A 20,583-nucleotide genomic window follows, 5' to 3' on the forward strand; every position below is an offset into this window, starting at 1 on the left:
ATCCCTTTGTGTTCAAAAAGCACACAGAAATGCCGGAAAAATCAGGAAATGACAACCAAAGGTAAACCAAAAGAACGCCCTTAGAGAACAGACAGGCATCCGAAAGGTAGAAACGGAATCGCCGGCTGTGAACCGGAGTAGAACAAAAGTCCAGCCACAAAGAGGGCGGCTCAACCTCGCGATCAAAGACAAACCATTCACCGCGACACAGGCAGTAATACTGACTATCACACTTCAAGTAGAAGAAGAAAGCAGTAACATGCAGACATAAAAAGTATGAAATAGGGACATATGTACACAGGATGAATCCAGAGATCATCCAGAGAATGTGGTGAAACTCGTCGTGAAGCCAGGAGAAGAACACCTGGGCCGTATGCAACAAGGACCAAAGAAATCTGAAACCAGGCCAGGGCCACTCCGAGGGAGGCCAGGGATACAACGCAAAAACACAACAGAGGACCGCTCTGGAAAAAAGTGCACCAATCACAGGCCCCAAGCCTGTCTCAAAACCGGCAAAAAAAGGCCAAAGTAAAAGTGCGCATACAAGACACTCGCTCAAGGAACCCAATGGGTCCCCTACGATAACACATAAACACAGTACAGAGCATAAGTGGTGACAGAAAGAACCAATCTGGAGCAGACTGGGGCGCCCCCAGGGACATGTGCCCACGTCCAAGACTGCCAATGGCGCTTAGGTCATAAGGAAGGCAAAAGGAGGAGCCAAAGCAAGGCGGTGGGACGTAAAACCCCCTCCGGGGCGAGTCGGGAACGGCAGAGCCCCATCAATACACCGAATCAACTGCGTCCACAGACGTCTGAGAGTGCCATGGAACAACCGTAGGCAGCGATACAGAAGCAGCAGGAGAGGGCCACATCAGTCCGGGGGACCCAACCAAGAGTATGTATACCACCACAGCAGGAAGCATGGAACAGGGAGAGGTGCAGCAGAACCCATGGGAAAATCCCCAGAGGGGCTGAAAATAGCAAGAGAGCGTCACAGGAGCCTCCGAACCTTCCTTGCAAGGAACAGCAGCTACACAATAGCAGATGAATACCCCACATAGGGTACGTCACATCCCTATAAAAACAAGGGACGCCTCTGGAGACAAGCTCATAGAAAGAGGTCAAAAGAAACACATAAACAGCTGGTCCAGCTGCAGTAAAGTAAGGCAAAAAACATCTGGCTGAGTAGGCATACAGTCTTTCTGGGACAAATTTCTTGGACCCAGAGACATAAACGGAAAAACATCACACGAAAACACAGATCCACCATAGGGGACTAAAACCCCGGAAGTCAATGAAATCCTGAAACAAGACATTGGACTGACGATTCAGCATGGTCGTCAAACAAATGGGCCCCATTAAAGGGCAAATCTCTGAGTCGCTCCTGAATATTTTCAGGGAAACTGCCATCGCGTAGCCAAGTATGGCGACGCAGGGCAACTGAGCCGGCCATAGCTCGACCCACGGAGTCAGTGGTGTCCATGGCTGAACGGATGGCAAACTGCGCCATGTCACGGCCATCCCGAACAAACTAGAGCAGGTCAGCACGAGGGCCCTCCAGCAAAGAGGGAAGGAGGAGCTAAATGGAGACCCAAAGGGCAAAAGTAGCCCGAGCAAACACAGAGATCTTGTTTAGGGCTCAAAAGCCAGAGCTGGTGGATGGAAAAACATTACGGCCACACGACTCCAACCACTTAGACTCCCGAGTAGGAGGAAGCAGTGGTGGAGGAGAGAAAAGAAGCGCAGCCTGGGCTACCAGTCCGTGAACCCTAAGATGAAGGGACAAACAGGCAGGGACATCTAGAGCCGGCCGGTGGTGGTGTGCCACAGCACGAGCCACGGGGTCACCAGACGAGGGTCTGGCCCAAGTCCCCAGAAGGACATCATGTAATGGCCTGCCAAAGGGCAAAATAGGCTAGGCTCCACATCCATCGAGCCCTGGTGAAGAAGATCCAACAAAGGATCTGAAGGCAGGGAGACAGAAAGCAGCTGCATTTGTAAGACATGTGCAGCCCTACTAACTGCCCTTAAAAAGTCAGCACTGGCCTCCTTGGCCATCGGGGGAGGAGTCAGCAAGTCCTCCGTTGGGGAGGGTTGCAGGCGAATCCGTCCTCCCAACGACAGAGGTCCTGTAGCGAAATGAGCCGGCCTGTGCCCCATGTGAATTTGCTCCGTGGCGCATGGAAACACCTGTGTGGGTGGAGAGCCCACTGGGGTCACCTCCTCCAACAGAGGGACAACCGGGGACTGAACCGGTATCAACTGACGTCGAGACGGTGGCGGATCGGCGCTGATGGCTTCCGTAGAAGGTTCAACCACCCGGTATCAGGCTGGCGTCGATTCGACCTCCAACGAAGGCCTGAGCCTGCGGGGGGGAACAAAGTTGACTCGGAGTCCAACTCCGCGCTGCAGCCACATCCAGCGCCAATGCAGGAAGCCGTGCAGGACTGTGCAAAGACGCGTCAGGAGGGCTAGACGTCACAGTGGGATACCCATCCGGGCCGTGTCCCGATGTCGCAGCGACTCCAGAACCGAAATCGAGGCACACAGTCGGTGCTGAGGCAAACCCCCGACCTGAGTCCCTACCCCCGGTGTGGGGCCCGAAGGTGCGCCATGGAGAGGGGGTGACCCAAAGATGGCATGCAGAGCCCTGGAATAAGCTTCCATCTGAGTCCGAGTTGTTCCAGCACCAGAAAACGGTGGATAGGCGGGGGTCGACTCCTGAGGGCTCGCGTCCGGTGAAGACCGGGAGTGGCGGGCGCCAGCGTCAAGTTGTGCGAGGTCGACAACCTCAGTGATTTCTTCCGGTGCTTACCTAAGGCAGGCTAACGACGTCCACTGGAACGACTTCGGGATCTGTCCTGAGCAGAGACCTCGGCATGGGAAAAAAGATCTGCGCATTTTGGTGCCCTCCACTGGGGATGGAAGCCGGCGCCACGAGAACTTCGACCGGGACACCTGGACAGACACCAGTTTCATCCACTGCTCCCGCAGGGACTTCAGCTTCAGATGCCAGCAGGTGTCGCATTCAGCGGAGTCGTGGTGCTCACCCAAGCACCACATCTCGTGTGGATCCGTCGCCGACATCTGCAGCAAACAGGACGCACACGATTCGCATTCAGCACACTGTTCCAGGGCCAAACGGTGTCGCGAAGGCCTGAAAAGAGGCCAGAGGAACAGCTTAACTCCGGATCCACGTTCGGACACGGAAAAGAAGAAAACTGACATCAGCATGCCGAGGGGGTCTTATATGGCTCAATTGATGTCACTTCTGTGGACGACGTCAGGACTGAGCCAAACGACGCTACCTCCTGGCGGGCAGAGGTAGTGCTGGGGATAAAGTTTTCCGGATCGAGTCTGACGCCTGGGGATATGCTTAGTTAAGGAATTTGCGGATAGATGTCTCTATCAGATATAATTTTACCATGAGACTCCCACCTCGACGGCGGGGATGATTCAAGCATGTGAATCCATGAAAGATCCTATACTGGATAAACTCAGGTTAGGTTGGAATAAGTTGTGGGATCTGCTCCAAAGTCAACTGATATTTCGAGAACGAGATCGAGAGCCATAGTGTAGTACCTGCGTCTTCAGAGGTGAACGCGAGAGGAGGCCTGGTCTTGCTTCTATTTTTAATGCTTCTTTCAGCAATTTAAATCTCAACAAAGACTGGGCAATGGAATGGCTTCATAAACTCCTGGAGTAAAAGCAGAACAAACTTTTTACTTGAACTTCAACTTTGACCAGTCTTCTTGTTTTTAGCGATGTAGAGTTTGGCCTCATGGTCCCGAATAGCCTTCAGGCTCATCAACACGCAATCACTACAGGATATGAGTTGTGACACAGCCTCAGGCACCGCAGGCAAGCCTATGGGAAATTGTTACAGACATTTGTTAGCAACTGTCCTGTCATTTGTGAAGGTAATGTTGCTTGAATCTGAATTTACCATGAACAATTAAATACAAGAGGCATTCGGCAAAGCAGGATCAGTTGGTTTAATCAAACACAGTGGCCAGGGGAGCAGGCAACAGAGTCGGGGTCTGAAGACTGTCTAGTTTTGGTCGTCATTTTGTGCATTACATGAAGCATAATAAATTAATCTTTACATTCCTTTAAAGACAGAAACATTTGCCTAGTCAAAGGGCGTAAATCTGATTGCTTGAAAAGAAGAAAAGGAGGTTCCTGACCTTGAGCGAACAGAATCTGCGGCCAGTGGGTACATGTCCAGATGTCCACCATGGGGAGCGTGTGATCACTGCGTGTATCATGTATGATGTGTTCTGATTGGCTGAGTATTCCTAACAGTGTGGCATCTGACTTTATAGTGATTTGCACCTGGGGAATATTCAAAAAGTGAGGAATCTGCAGCTGGAACTCTCTATCAGAAGTGCTTCACATTGATTTAATGTATTTACTTGATGATCAAGCTTAGCTGTGAAACTCGATCCATCCAATAGAGCTTTATTATCCCCGAATGTGCACAGAAAAAAGCACTAGCATCATTAAGTCATTCACCAAGATTTTGCACACACCTAGTAGGTTCCCCATGTGAGTAGCTGGGCATTCTCTCACCCACATGTTAAAGAAGCTCAAGAAGAATCAGTCTTACTTTCTCTATACTGTGACCTGTTTGTTCTCTTTAGGGACATGGAATACTCTGGGACTTTCTATGGCCTGTTTCCTAAATGTACACCTTAAGAACCTGTCTTCATTTAGTATAGGGTTAGTATGTCCTGGCTCCTGCTGAGCACGCACTACACTCTCCTCTGTGTGACTCTTACCCATAAATATATCTCTATCCACTTGGAATCCAGCTCTCCTCGGTCAGATGGTTCCGGCGAGCTTGGGGAGATGCCAGCACACTGATTTCTCTTCTGTAATTCTGAGCACCAACTCTCAGGCTCTCTGCCTGCATAGAGGAGGCACTGCTATGTTGCATTCACCAGAGTCAGCTGAGCTTATGACAAATGTAGCCCTCCGGTGATAGGAGGACCCAGAGAGATCACAATTATATGGGTCTAATACGGGAATTTTGGGCTGCCAGTCAACAGTCATGGTTCCAACAACAAAATGTGGTCTGGGGGTCAGGGCTTTACCAGAGGTCACTGTGGCCACAGCCATCAATAAGCTTGGCAAGCCACACCCCCTTTGATTCTGATGCTTAGTAGAGTCATGAGTTCCATTCTCACATCCAACTGTGATTCCTGTAACCATTATTCTTACTACTCATGTTTTTGTCTGCATTGCACTGCTCTGTACACTATCCTTTGTATTTGTGAAATAAATATAGGCATTTACTTCTCTCGACTTTTTATATTTTGTTAGTGGTCAATATAAGAAAATGATCATTGAAAATATTACTTTTCACAAATCTGGATTCTGCAACTAAATATACTAAAGAGAACATAAATTTGGCTTACCTCTGCACAAAGCCTTGCTTCAGCCATACTTTTCTCCTCTATTAAATTTTTATAGTTTACAGCTGTTTCCTTACACTGTACTCTAGAATTTTCCAGCTCTATTTTGAGATTATTCACCTGTAATAAACCAAAACAACAAGTTACTTACCTTCATTAATGCTCTTTCTGGTGATACTCTATGTAAATGCAGATTTCTCACCTGTAGAAATATCTCCATGGGACAGACTGGATCATAAAACTTTTCAAGCAATGTTCCCATGCCCTGGTAGGTGATGTAGTCCAGCTCTGTGTTGGCTTGGTTCCAGCTTGTTAGTTTTGTGGCAGAACCTCCCATAAGAGCAACTCCTAAGAGGTGACACCAGTTTTTTTCTTGACTTTTTGTCCCATCATATGCAGAGCACAAAACAATCTGGTACTAATGAGCAGATTTCTGATTTGAAATCTTTTTAGATGTTAAAAAGAGGGCAATGCACTGGAGTGCCCATCAGCGAGAGTGTCACTGAACGTAAGTAGCATGTTAGTCTAGTGGGTACTTTTAAACTCAGATTCCTTTTGAGCAATCGATGTAAAAGCTCACAACTCTTTTTTGGGTTTATCTGATGGAGTCCCTCCTCCTCTTTCAAGGGGTGAGGCTGAGCAAAGAGCGTTGTGAGGGTGATGGATTACACTACAAGACTAGAAGAACAAGTTACTTACCTTCGGTAACGATATATCTGTAAGAAACATTAGTTAGTATTAGATTCCTTACCTTAGAATATCCCCAGGCGTCAGTCTGGATCCGGAAACTTTTGCGTAGCAGTACCCCTGCGCGTCGGTAGGCGTCGTCTGCAGGCGTCGTCTGCAGGCGTCCCCTGCGGCTCCGCGTCCGTCGTCGGCGTCGTGCGCCGTGATGACGTCGCTGGAGTATATAGACGCCGCCTCCGCGCGCTGACGTCAGTTCTTTGTACACAGCTTTTCCGCGCCAGAACACGCAGAGCCGTGTGAGAACCAACACTGGTGCCATTTTGAAACTAGGGCCCTGAAAGGGATGTCCTTAACCCTAGGTATCCGTTCGCAGAACGGGGAGGATGGGTGGGTTCGGTAAGGAATCTAATACTAACTAATGTTTCTTACAGATATATCGTTACCGAAGGTAAGTAACTTGTTCATCTGAAAGAAACACGTTAGTATTAGATTCCTTACCTTAGAATAGATACCCCAGCAATACCAACCCCGGTGGTGGGTCTGCGAACCAATACATTCCTACACCAGAAAGTCCTGGAGGACAGAACGGCCAAAGAAGCCATCCTTCCGGACTTGACTGTCCAGGCAGTAGTGCCTCGCAAAGGTGTGCAGCGAGGCCCACGTAGCCGCCTGGCAAATGTCCTGCAAGGGGACTCCCCGGCCCAGGGCAGTAGTAGCCGCCGTGGCCCGAGTGGAATGGGCCCTCAGCCCATCAGGAGGCTCCTTCCGAGCCAAAGAGTAGCACGCTTTGATGCACAGAACGACCCACCGAGAGATGGTCCGTTTATGTACCGCCCGTCCCTTCTTCGCACCCACGTAGCCAACAAACAGTTGGTCATCCACCCGGAACTGGCGTGTGCGATCCTCATAAAATGAAAGCGCACGTTTTGGGTCCAGACGATGGAGCCGCTCTTCATCCTTCGAAGGATGCGGAGGCGGGAAGAAGGAGGGGAGGGTGATGGACTGCCCGATGTGAAAAGCAGAAACTACTTTGGGCAGGAAAGAAGGTCTAGTCCTGAGAACCACCTTGTCAGGATGAATGGACAGGAAAGGAGGTTGGACAGAAAGAGCCTGGAGCTCACTCACTCTCCTGGCAGAGGTGATGGCAACCAGGAAAGCCGTCTTTAGAGTCAGGAGACGGAGAGGACAACAACAAAGGGGCTCAAAGGGAGCACACATCAAAAAGGTTAGAACCAGGTTCAAGTCCCACTGAGGCATCACAAACGGAACAGGTGGATACATGTCTGTGATGCCCTTCAAGAATCTCGTTACAATTGGGGACTTGAACAAAGAAGGCTGATCAGGAAGCCTTAGAAAGGCTGAAAGGGCCGAAAGGTAGCCCTTGATAGTGCCCAGAGCAGAGCCCTGCCGGGCAAGAGAGAGAAGAAACAGAAGAACCTCGGAAAGAGGGGCAGAGAGAGGATCCACAGCCTTTGCTGTGCACCATGCCACAAATCTGTTCCACCGACAGGCGTATACCGACTTTGTGGAGGGACGCCTGGCTGCCAGAATTACATCACAGACTTCAGGAGGCAAGTCAAATGGCCTCAACTGCCGCCGCTCAATCTCCAAGCATGGAGGTGGAGACTGGACAGGTTCGGGTGGAGGACCGTCCCCTGCTGCTGCGACAGAAGGTCCTCCTGAAGGGGCAGGCGGATCGGGGGACCGACTGACCTGCTGAGTAGCTCGGGATACCAGTACCTTCGAGCCCAGTCCGGAGCCACAAGGATAACTTGGGCCCGGTCACGCCTGATCTTCTTCAGCACTCTGGGCAGAAGTGGTATAGGCGGAAAGGCGTATAACAGACCGCAACTCCACTCGCGCCGAAAGGCGTCGCCGTCCGAGTGCCGTCTTGGAAACTCCAACGCGCAGAACTGATGACATTGCGCGTTCTCTTCTGTGGCGAATATATCTAACCAAGGCTCTCCCCATTGCAGAAAGAGGCCTTGCGCCACGTCCGAGTTCAGACGCCATTCGTGATCCATCGAGCACCGACGGCTGAGTTCGTCCGCCCTGGCGTTCAGAGAACCTGCCAGGTGTTGAACCGTCGAAGTCACGGCCTGACGTTCCAGCCACTGCCAGAGGCGCAGAGCCTTCTGGCAAAGGGTCCACGACCCCACCCCGCCCTGTTTGTTGCAGTATCACATGGCGGTGGTGTTGTCTGTAAACACCTGCACTACACTCCCGTTGACAAAGGGGAGGAATGCCTTCAGTGCTAGACGAATCGCCCGTAGCTCCAACAGGTTGATATGGAGCCGAGACTCCACCGGAGACCAGATGCCTCTGATCTCTGCCTCTCTCAAGTGGCCACCCCAGGCCTGGAGGGACGCGTCCGTCACGACAACGTGCTCCGGTTGGGGAAGGGAGAGGGATCTGCCTCTGACCCAATCGCGGTCCATAAGCCACCACTGCAGTTGTCTCGCAGTGCCCTCCGAGATCAAGACGTGGTGGGACAAGTTGCCCTGATGCTGGGCCCACTGAAACTTCAGGTCCCACTGCAGAGCCCGCATCCGCCACCGGGCGTGATGCACCAGAAGGATGCAGGAAGCCATCAGCCCCAGCAGCCGCAGCATCAACCTGACCGAAACCCGGGATAGCGGCTGAAAGATGGGAATCAAAGCCTGTATATCCCGGACCCGCCGTTCCGGAGGATAAACCCGAAACTGCGCCGAGTCCAGAACCGCTCCGATGAAAAGGAGCTTTTGAGAAGGACACAGGTGTGATTTCGGCACATTGATGGAGAACCCCAGCTCCTGCAAGAGGTCTGCCGTCATCTGAAGGTGGTGGACGACTGTCTGGGGCGAGCCCGCCTTCAACAACCAGTCGTCTAGGTAGGGGAAGACTGACACCCCTAACCTGCGCAGATGGGCTGCGACCACCGCCATCACCTTTGTGAACACCCGTGGGGCGCTGGTAAGGCCGAAGGGGAGCACGATAAACTGAAAGTGCTCCTGGCCTACCGTGAACCGCAGGTAACGCCGGTGGGCCGGTAGGACGGGGATGTGAAAATACGCATCCTGCAAGTCCAACGCTACCATCCAGTCTTGCGGGTCTAGAGCAGCCAAGACCTGAGCTAATGTCAACATCTTGAACTTCTCTTGCCGGAGGAAGCCGTTGACGTTCCGTAGATCCAAGATAGGACATAGGCCCCCTTTGTCCTTCTTGGGCATCAGAAAGTAGTGGGAATAGCAACCACGCCCTAATTCTGGCCAAGGAACGCGCTCGATGGCCCCCTTGGCCAAGAGGGCCGTAACTTCCTCCTGCAGAAGCGTCAAGTGGTCCCCCGACACACGGTGGTTCTGCGGTGGCATGGCTGGAGGAGTGGTCTCGAAGGGGAGGGAGTAGCCCCTTCGGACGAGTTGCAGCACCCAGCTGTCCGATGTGATTGTGCGCCAGCGGGCGTGGTGATGGCGAACCCTGTCACCCACTGGCGTCACATGGGGCTGAAAGCACGGACTAGGAGGATTTGGAGGCAGATGCTGCGGGGGGAGGTGTGGCCTGACCCCGCCGTTGACCCCGACCGCCTCCACGGCGGTTTCCACGGCCGCCACCGCGTTGAAAAGATTGTTGCGGCGCGTGGCTGGCAGCACGTGTGGGGACGCCCCTTCCTTGGCCACGAAAGGAGCGAAACGAACCCGTTTGCTGGCGCTGGGTCGAGAGACCCAAGGACTTGGCCGTGACCCTGGAGTCCTTTAAGCGTTCCAGCGCGTGGTCCGCCTTGTCACCAAACAGGCGACAGCCATCGAACGGCATGTCCATCAAGGCATTCTGGACATCTGCCGAAAAGTTGGCGGATCTCAGCCAGGCGTGGCGACGAATCGCCACCGTCGTGGACATCGCTCTACCTAGCGAGTCGGTCGTATCAAGACCACACCGTATGGAATATTTTGCTGCATCTCGGCCCTCAGCCACAGCCTTGCCGAGTTTAGCCCGCACCTCCATGGGGCATTCTGGCAGCAGTTCCGTGACCGTATCCCACACAGAGTGGGTGTAGCGGCCCAAGAGGCAAGCGGTGTTGCAAGACCGCAGTCCCAAACTCAGGGACGAGAAGACCTTCTTGCCATACTGGTCATACCTCTTAGATTCCCGGTCGGGCGGGGCCGACGGGAATGCGGTCTGGGAGGTTGAGGCCTGGATCACCAGACTCTCAGGGGTGGGATGGGTGGACAGGAACTTGGGGTCGTCCGGACAAGGACGGTGGCGTCTGGCCACGTTCCGATCAACAGGCGAACCTGAAGAGGGCCTGGACCACGTGCCCAACAGAACGTCTGACAAGGCTTCGTTAAACGGCAGCAGTGGCTCCTGTGGGCATGACTGTGGTTTGAAGACCTCAGTGAGGATGTTAGGCCTCACGGCCGCGACGGGGAGCTCAAGGTGTAAGGCCTTGGCAGCCCTCATCAATACCACTGAATATGCAGCCCCCTCCTCCGATGCCAGGGAAGGAGGAGAGACAAAGCCAGGGTTAGGAGAGTCGTCCAGACCACTGGCATCCCCCAAATCACCTGTCCAGTCCACGTCACACTGGCACTCACGTGACAGAGGGTCCTCAGACCCCTCCCAACCTTCCCCGTACTCTTCATCATCTCCATATTCGGAGTCAACGATGTAGACCGGCTCCTCGGGGTTCACAGGCCCCATTGGCGTCGAGCCCGGCATCGAGCGACGTCGGTTCGACTCCGCGTCCGGATTCGGGGAGGGCATGGGGACGGCGCCGCCCGGTGCCGGCGCAGGAGAACCGGCGCCGCGCGGGGGCGGCGTCGGGGGTAACCCCGATGGAATCGGTGCCGGAGCGGCCGGCAGACCACCCAGCGTCGACCCCGAAGGCCCTTGCGGCGCCGGGGTCGGAGCCGTCGGCGGCACCGGGGCCGGAGCACCCGATGGCGTCGAGTCAGGGACACCCGAACCGCCAAGGCCCCCAGACGGTAGCACTGGGCCCGAAGGCGCCGTAGGCCCCGTCGGAGAAGTGAGCGCCCTCATGGCCATGAGGAACGCCTCAATCTCCTCAGGCGTCGCACCTTGCCCAGGGACCGGAGGGTATGGAGCAGGCCGCGCCGGCGACTCTCGCAGAGCCGCGGGGTTGGGGTCACCCGAACCCCCGGCCGTAGTCACAATATCGAAGAAAACAATTTTCAGAGTAACCAGACACATACGCAGCAGTGCATCAACTTAAAGGAAGTTATTATAAAGAAACAATGGTCCTGGACCAATTATTCAAGAAAGAGTTAGATTAACAGAATTATCTGTTAATCTAACTCTTCCTTGAATAACCGATACCCAGGTCCAAGGACCATGTGGGAATACCCCATTGTTTATAATGGGCAACTTAAAGGAAGAGCACATACGGAAAGTAAGCACTAAATTGAGATCCCTATCATGTGGCATCACAAAGGGTTTTGGGGATTAAATATGTCACAAAAGGTGCTTTAATTAAACATGGTTGGTCTAGCAAAGGCAAAACAAGACTAGAGGATGGCAAATGGCCTTTAATGGTGCCCACTGCAAGTCCGTGATACGCAAAGACTAAACAATAAAATGTCTAGCCTGCAACAGGTCCTTGTTTAAGGCTCCACACCAGGCACAAACTTACCCAGTGTCCTGCATTGACAGATTTTGACGAGGGCTGCCACATAGCAAGAATAACGTTCACTACCTCGGGATGAAGACCGAACACAGTTAACTGCCATTGCTCAATCTCCCTACATGAGGAGTAGATTGCATGGGACTGGGTGCAGAACCCTGCCCTGCTGCTATGACAGAAAATCCTCCTGAAAGGGTAGCCTGATCAGAGGACAGATGTTCATGCCCAGAAGTTCCCGGTACCACCCTCTACTGGCCCAGTCTGGAACCACTAGGAATAGGATCTGGTTATTCCTGATATTCTTTTGAACTCTGGGAAGGAAAGGTAGCAGCAGTAAGGCATGCAGAGGTCCCGTGCTCCACTATATCCTGAATGCATCTCCTAGCGCGAGCCTACTTTGGAACTCCAGCATGGAAACATTTTGACACTGTGCATTCTCGAATGGCAAAAAAATTCATACAGTGTTCTCCCCATTATTGGAAGATTCCCTGTGCTGCCTCTGGATGTAGTTACCATTTATGATCCGCCGATTGCTATTGGCTGAGTTTGTCTGCCATGGTGTTCAAAGCTATCACCAGGTTGTTCACAACCAGCAACAGTCCCTGAGGGTTCAGCCAACTCCAAAGGCGAAGACCTTCTTGGCATAGGACCCAGAACCCCACTCCGAACCTGCTCACCACATGACTGTGATGTTGTCCATGAGAACTTGCACCAGCCTCCCCCTAATGGACCGCAAGAATGCCTTCAGCACCAGGAAGTTGGCCAGCAACTAGAGCAGACTGATGAGGAGTCGGATTTCCGCCAGACACCAGAGTCTGCTGATCTTCACCTCTCCCAAATGACCCCAGCCCAGTAGTGACATATCTGTAACTATCCTCAAATCCGGGTGGGGATGGGAGAGGGGGCTGGAGCTGGAGATGCTGCCACCACTGAAAGTAATTTCCAGTGTCTGACGACACCTGGATGGAATCAAACAGGTTCCCTTGGTACTGAGCCCCTTTGAAGACTTCAGATCCCACAGCAGCGTTTGTCCCACTTGGCATAGTTGACAAGGTGGGTGCTGGAGGCCAATAGGCCATTACCCCACAGAGCCACTCCCACTGAGATCCAGGACCAATGCTGAAACATTGGGATCAAAGCCCAAATGTCCTGGATTCGCTGTAATAGAGGCGGGATATAGGTAGGGTTTACTCTTGTTGTAGTTTTTGTTCTTTATATATTAGATTTGATATGTATAAAGGACTAAAACACATTGCAATGTACAGTGCACCAGGGGTGAGTGGTGCTGATGTTGGTTAGGATGGACACAACTATCACAGAAGTATGATGGTTATCCATGTAAAATGTATGTGCAACATGTCTAAAATGTGATATGATGCCACGTGGCTAATAAAAACATAAGTTATAAAAACAATGAAGCCTCTGCAAAGGAGTCCGGTGTGACTTCAGCACAGTGATCATGAATCTAAGAGATGTAAGAAGGATTGCCATTGTCTTAAGGTAGTCTACAACTAAATGTGGCATCCGTCCTACAAAAGCCAGACATAGAGGTAGCGGAGAACCACTATCCCTGATCTCCAAAGAGGTACTACAATCACTGCCATCACTTTTGCTAACACCTGAGGGGCACTGGTAAAGCTGAAGGGGAGCATAGTAAATTGGAAATGCCCCTGGTCTACCATGGGCCATGTGAGAAGTTGGCCTGATATATAGTGCTCACTATTCTAGTGATCACTGTGTATCATACCAAACGACCCTTATTGATGATTGGTTGTAAGTCAACCTTATAGATCAGCTATCCTAGTAGCGTGGACAAAAGCAGTGTTCAGGCTAAACTGTAGAGGGCGTGTTAAGCCAGCTGTTTTACCGTCACATATACCCCTTGAACACCAAGTGAAAGGACACCACACAAGTTGTTATGAAAAATAAAGGATATTTATTTATAACAAGTCTACCCTGATCTCTTTATGAGTCAGGGAGCCCGAGGGGCACGAAAAACCATATACACCAAAAGTGGAATGCGAAATACTAGAAGGTAAGTAACAAGATTCAGAGGCTTCAGGATCGCTAGGACTACACTACTGAACCCTAAGGTTAGGAGCAGGAGGCCTAGGGAGATCGGGTGCAGAGTGTGCATTCTCACGCGGGATGCGGGACAAAGTCTATGGAGGCTAGTATTCCTAAAGTCACTGTTTTCAGACGAATCCGACAAGTAGACTTAAAACGAAAAAGGATCTGGACACTTAGATAGTGAACCTGCGTTGGAGCACCGGAATGCTCTGGTTACCTAGCCCAGGGGCTGCGGCTGCATAGGGTTCAAAAGACGTCGGGAATCCTCGTTGTAGTCTATGGAGCCTGAAAGAAGAAGTTGCTGGCAGGCGACCAGTGAAGATGTTCGAAGTGATCCAAGCCTGGATCGGTGATGGAGACGACCTGAAAGCAGAGGGGACTCAGTTCTTAATCACTAGCCAGTGATTGTGTGGGCACCAGGATGACACCGGATGAAGTCACCTCGACCAGGTGAGTGGGCGACGCTGGACTCTGCAGTCACACGGGCTAGGAGGCGTTGTCGGCGACCATGCTGGAGGTGCGAGCTGTCCCACGCAGGTGTCTGCTGTCGGCGATGCTGGACCCAGGATGGGGGCAACAAACCTTAGCAAAGTCAAGCCCACGCGGTGGAGTCAAGATGGCGTCTGGAGTGGACCAGGAGGGTCCGGGGGGCTCCTCTTTTGGAAGGGAGCAAGGGCCAGTCTGGAGCAACCAGACCAGTGGTGAAATCGTCGTGGTACGTCGTCAGGAGGGCCACTAGCCAACGGGCAAGTGACCGGACAACGCGGTGAGCAGCAAAGAGCAGAAGGGCCCCACGCAGATCTCGTGGATGCTGGAGGGCTGGACTTCGGTGCTGGAGCTGCTCAGGGTTAGGGCTTCTCAAACCCCAGTGCACTCACTCGAGGATCCCTCGGCGGTCGTGCTGGTTAAGCGTCGTGCAGTTTCAGGAGATGGCCGGTCCCTCAGGTCTCGTCACACCCACGAATCTCAGCTGGGCTGATGATGCAGGTAGAGGTCAGAGATGCCAGGGAATCCGGGTCTCGTCGAGCTGGGCAGTCTTGATCCGGAGGATGGACGTGCAGCGAACCGCGATGCTTAGATGGTGCCTGCGGGTGCAGGGTGGCCACTCCTTAGCCACAAGGGAGAGTCTTCAAAGAAAGTCAAGAGTTCCTTTCGTGGAAAGTAGTTCAAGATTCAAGATTATCTAATTTGGGAAGGGGGCCCGCTCCTACCTTTATCCTAAGAAAAGGGGCTGGCACGCGACTAGGTCCTGCCCATGGGTGGGACCAGGAGGGGGGTGGTTACACCCCTCTCCTTTGTCCGGTCTCTCCCCAGCTCAGGGGCTGGGGTGCCCCTGGAACTGGTTTGAGCCGGCATATGCACAGTGAGCACCGGGGTGCCACTTGCAGTCACCTTCCTCTCAGCCCTGCCTATCTGGGATACACAAAACCCTGTCTGGGATGGTGCTAGCACCGCCCCTGACAGGAAACACTTTGTCCGAGCTCTCCTCGCTAGAAGGACTTCCAGCAGCAGGAGGTCAGACTTGTGTCTGTGGTGGCAGCATCCATTTTGTGATGCTGAGGCTCGAGTTAACTTTAACCGGGGTTCACAGTTACATACATGTCGTGTCCCTCTAGAAGGGTGGAATGCTAACCCCGTCGCCAGAATTTGCGAGGGGTTAGTATTCCAATTCGTATGACACCTTACTCGACATGTATTGATAAAGCGATACCAAAGATAGCAAATAACCGCAAGGATTATAATGCACTTAAGAGTATATGGTACGCGTTATCATGGAACAGCTATTAGGACTCGGTTCCGCAAGCTGCAAACGGGCTCAGCTCATGCCAGAGCACCATCTCACATAATTCCAAGCACTCTGCCTTCAGGATTGATAAGGCCTGCCATAGGAGTGACTAATAGGAATATATGTGTCCATTTTATGGTTAGATATAGGAATACTACATCTAAAGCAAAGGGTGTTTACACCACCTTGTCCCAGCTGTCGTGCAGCCAGTTGTGTCAGATTTGGGTGGCCAGCCAGGGGTGGCATAATACATGCTGCAGCCCCTGGTAGGCCCTGGGTACACCTATGCCCTGGATACCTAAGGTATGCTGTACAGGGACTGATAAGGTGGCCCAGTACCAATTGGTAAATGCACCTAAGGTACATGTGAGTCAATTTAGAGAGAGAACAGCTAGGCTGTGGGTCTGATTAGCAGGCCCACAGCCAGGGAAAGTCGTAAACCAGTAAAGCAAAAAGCAAAAATCGGGGGTGACCATAGGATTGCAGACCCCACTCTCCTACACAACCCCCCCCCCCCCAAACTTAGGGACATTAAACTAACCTTGACCAGGTGAGTCTTCTTGTTCTAAGTGGAAGTACCGGGAGAGACCATCTGCATTACCATGGTCAGTCCCTGGGCGGTGCTCCACTGTAAAGTCCATCCCCTGTAGGGAAATGGACCACCTAAGAAGTTTGGGGTTTTCACCCTTCATCTGATTTAGCCATAAGAGGGGCTTATGGTCGGTCTGAATCTTGAAGTGAGTGCCAAACAAGTATGGCCTCAGCTTCTTCAGGGCCCAAACCACAGCAAAGGCCTCCCTCTCTATAGCTGACCAACGTTTCTCTCTAGGGGTCAGCCTTCTACTTATAAAAGCAATGGGCTGGTCATGACCATCAATATTCAGTTGAGAAAGAACAACATCCACAACCAACTCAGAAGCATATGTTTCGACAATGAATGGCTTGTAGTAGTCTGGACTCTTGAGAATAGGTGCAGTGCACATGGCCTGCTTTAGGTCATCGAATGCCTTCTGACAGCTAACTGTCCACTGAACTTTCTTTGGCATTTTCTTACTTGTCAGGTCATTAAGTGGAGTCACAATGGTTCCATAATTTCTGACAAATTTTCTATAGTAACCAGACAGGCCCAAGAAAGCTCTGACCTGTGTCTGGGTGGTTGGAGGAGCCCAGTCCTTTATGGCCTGTATCTTGCTCTCCAAAGGTTGAACTTGGCCTCCACCTACAAGGTGGCCCAAGTATACAACTTGACTCTGCCCTATCTGGCACTTGGTAGCCTTGATAGTGAGGCCTGCCTTTTGCAGAGCCTCTAAAACGTTCCTCAGGTGGATCAGGTGATCCTCCCAGGTGGAGCTAAAGACAGCAATATCATCTAGATATGCTGCACAGAAGTCATCCAGCCCAGAGAGAACTTGGTTCACCAACCTTTGAAAAGTGGCAGGTGCATTCTTCAAACCAAAGGGCATCACCACAAACTGGTAATGACCTCCTGGGGTAGAAAATGCTGTCTTGGCCTTGGCATCCTCAGCTAACCTGATTTGCCAATAGCCAGCTGTCAGGTCAAATGTGCTCAAGAACTTGGCAGAAGCCAGTCTGTCAATGAGCTCATCTGCTCTTGGTATTGGATGGGTATCTGTCTTAGTGTCAGCATTGAGACCCCTGTAGTCTACACAAAACCTCATCTCTCTCTTACCATCTTGGGTGTGAGGTTTAGGCACTAGAACTACAGGACTAGCCCAAGGGCTCTCTGAGGGTTCAATGACTTCCAATTCCAACATTTTCTGTACTTCTTGTTTGATACAGTCCCTGACGTGGTCAGGTTGCCTGTAGATTTTACTCTTTATAGGCAGACTGTCACCAGTGTCCACCTCATGGATGCACCAGTTTGTCTGACTGGGTGTCAGAGAGAACATTTACCTGAAGGATTGAAGAACCTGTTTACAATCCTCTTGCTGATGCTCACTGAGGCTGTCAGAAAAGACTACACCATCTACTGACCCATCATCAGGGTTCTGAGTGAGCAGGTCTGGGAGAGGGTCACTCTCTTCCTCCTGCCCCTCATCTGTAGCCATGAGCAAGCTCACGTTTTCCCTGTCGACAAATGCCTTGAGCCTGTTCACATGAAGTACTCTGTGAGGGCTCCTGGGAGTTCCAAGGTCCACCAGGTAGGTGACCTCTCCCTTCCGTTCAATAATGGTATGGGGTCCAGACCATTTGTCTTGGAGAGCTGCTGGGGCCACTGGCTCCAACACCCACACATTCTGTCCTGAGTGATACACAGTCAGGACAGCCTTTTGGTCATGCCAAGCTTTTTGGAGTTCTTGGCTTGCCTCAAGGTTTTTAGATGCCTTCTCCATGTACTCTGCCATCCTGGAGCGGAGACCAAGAACATAGTCCACTATGTCCTGCTTAGGCTTTTTGAGAGGTCTCTCCCATCCTTCCTTCACAAGACACAGGGGTCCCCTTACAGGATGCCCAAACGAAGCTCAAAAGGGCTGTAGCCAACCCCCTTCTGTGGGACCTCTCTGTAGGCAAACAAAAGGCAGGGTAAAAGGATGTCCCATCTTCGCCTAAGCTTTTCAGGTAACCCTTTTATCATCCCTTTGAGGGTCTTGATGAACCTTTCAACAAGCCCATTGCATTGTGGGTGATAGGGGGTGGTGAACTTGCAGTTGACACCACACTCCTTCCACATAGCAGTCAAGTATCCTGACATGAAGTTTGCACCTCTGTCAGAGACAACCTCCTTAGGAAACCCCACTCTAGTAAAAACTGAGAGTAGGGCCTTGGCCACAACAGGAGCTGTAGTGGTCCTAAGGGGAATAGCTTCTGGATACCTGGTGGCATGATCCACTACCACCAGTATAAATCTGTGCCCAGAGGCTGTTGGGGGGTCCATTGGTCCAACAATGTCAATCCCCACTCTTTCAAACGGTACCCCCACCACAGGTAGTGGTATGAGGGGGGCCTTTGTTGTGCAACCTGACTTGCCACTGGCTTGACAGGTGACACATGAGCGACAAAACTCTTTAGTGCCCTCAGACATATGAGGCCAGTGAAAGTGTGGGGCAAGCCTGTCCCAAGTCTTGTTCTGGCCTAAGTGACCTGCAAGGGGAATTTCATGGGCAAGGTGAGAAGGAAACCTCTCAGAGACAAGGGGATGACCAGCCTCCTGGTAGCACCAGGCTTGGGGTCTCTTGCCTCAGACTAAAGGAGTCCATCTTCCCAATACACTTTATGGGCACCTGTGGCATTCCCTGCAGCCTCAGGAGCAGCTTGCTGTCTGAGGGTCTCAAGAGATGAACAGTCTAACTGTGCCTTGCTCAAGTCTGCCCTAGAAGGTCCCCCTGTCCCAAGAAACTCAACCTGTTCAGGCTCAAGTCCTTCTAGGACAGTTCCTTTTGGGGTCTTTGGGTCAGTCTCCTGTGAGAGCTGATCCTCTCCTTGAGGCAAGGGGGAAGGCACTGCCTTAACCCTACTGTTCTTCTTCTTGGTTAGTGTCTGGTCCATTGTTCCAGGATCCAGCACTAGTTCAGCTGGGCATTTCTTGGCCTGTGACCTAGTCATAGCAAGGGCATGTGCTGACAAACCTAACATCTCCACATGAGTCCTATACTCCACATCTGACCATAGGGAGGATTCCAAATCATTGCCCAAAAGACAGTCCACTGGGAGGTCTGAACTAACAACAACCCTTTTGAGGCCATTTACCCCTCCCGAGGAGAAATTAACAAGTGCCATACTATGGTTGCTAGTGACATTGCTAGCGTTGGTCACTAGGTAGTCTGAACCTAGTATTACCTGATTAGGGTCCACAAAGTTTGGTGTCACCATAGTGACACTGGCACAAGTGTCCCTGTAGGCCTGAGCCAATTTTCCATTGATTAAGGGTGTCTGTCTATACTTGCCCAGAGTACTGGGACTTATTGTAGGGGTCAAATCCATGTCCCCAGTACAAACAAGAACAGCCTGGGTAGGTACTCTGACTAGGTCAGAGCCTGCCTCAGATACCAATGTCAAAACCACTAAAGTCCTAGGGGGAACACTACAACTACTAACTGAACTAGGGGTTGCAGGTGCCTTAGGGGCAGTAGTGGTAGGAGCTGGGCCTTTCTTGGTGCAATCACTAAACCAGTGAGTATTACTTTTACAGTATTGGCACCATGGTTTCTTCTGACCATTGTTCTTCTTCTTTTGGGAGTTCTGGGACCCACCCTCCTTAGATTGTTGGGGCCCTGTCGAAGACTTCTGGTCATTTTGTTTACTCTCATTACCCTTCTGGTCTGCTTTCTTCTGGCCACCACCCTGGTTCTGGTTCTGCTGCTTGACCCTTGTCCTGACCCATCTGTCTGCCTTCTTTCCCAATTCTTGGGGAGAGGTCAGATCTGAGTCAATAAGGTGCTGATGCAACAACTGATTTTGACAATTACTTAAGATTTGTTCTCTCATAATTAGATTATACAATCCTGTGTAATCAGTAACTTTACTTCCCAGTAACCAGCCTTCAAAAGCCTTAGTGGCACAATCAACAAAGTCAGCCCAATCCTGAGACTGAATTTTCTGGGTGTCTCTGAACAGCAACCTGTACTGCTCAGTTGTTAAGCCAAACCCATCAATCAGTGTATTCTTCAGGACTTGGTAATTGTTAGCATCCTCAGCTCTAGTAGTGAGGAGCTTATCTCTACCTTTGCCTTCAAAGGAGAGCCACAAAATAGCTGCCCACTGACTCTGGGGGATGCACTGGACAGTGCAGGCCCTCTCCAAAGCAGTCATCCATTTGTGGATGTCATCCCCTTGTTTAAAGGGGGGCACTATTTTACTCAGGTGTCTAGTATCAAAACTCCTGTCTTTATCTCTAGGGATAATGCTGCCACCAGTGGGGTCTGCCCCACTCAATTTCTGCTCTCTAGCAAAGGCAAGTCTTTCCTTGGCAAGGGCAAGTTCTTCCCTTTCAATCCTCAGATTGACTTCCCTCATCTTAGCTTCATGCTCTCTTCTCTGAGGGG

At 51.5% G+C, this 20,583-nt stretch overlaps 1 protein-coding gene across 1 annotated transcript in view; it reads right to left on the reverse strand.

Moving 5' to 3' along the window:
* The window catches only part of SYCP1 (synaptonemal complex protein 1), a 5,090,281-nt gene that overhangs the window by 2,333,234 nt on the left and 2,736,464 nt on the right, over positions 1 to 20,583 (reverse strand). Inside the window, exon 26 of the mRNA XM_086919665.1 lies at positions 5,424 to 5,540. Coding sequence (XP_086775791.1) covers positions 5,424 to 5,540 — 117 coding nt within the window. The remainder of the gene's footprint in view (positions 1 to 5,423; positions 5,541 to 20,583) is intronic.

The sequence above is a fragment of the Lissotriton vulgaris genome, chromosome 5 (assembly GCF_964263255.1).
Source record: "Lissotriton vulgaris chromosome 5, aLisVul1.2, whole genome shotgun sequence".
Classification (NCBI taxonomy): Eukaryota; Metazoa; Chordata; class Amphibia; order Caudata; family Salamandridae; genus Lissotriton; species Lissotriton vulgaris.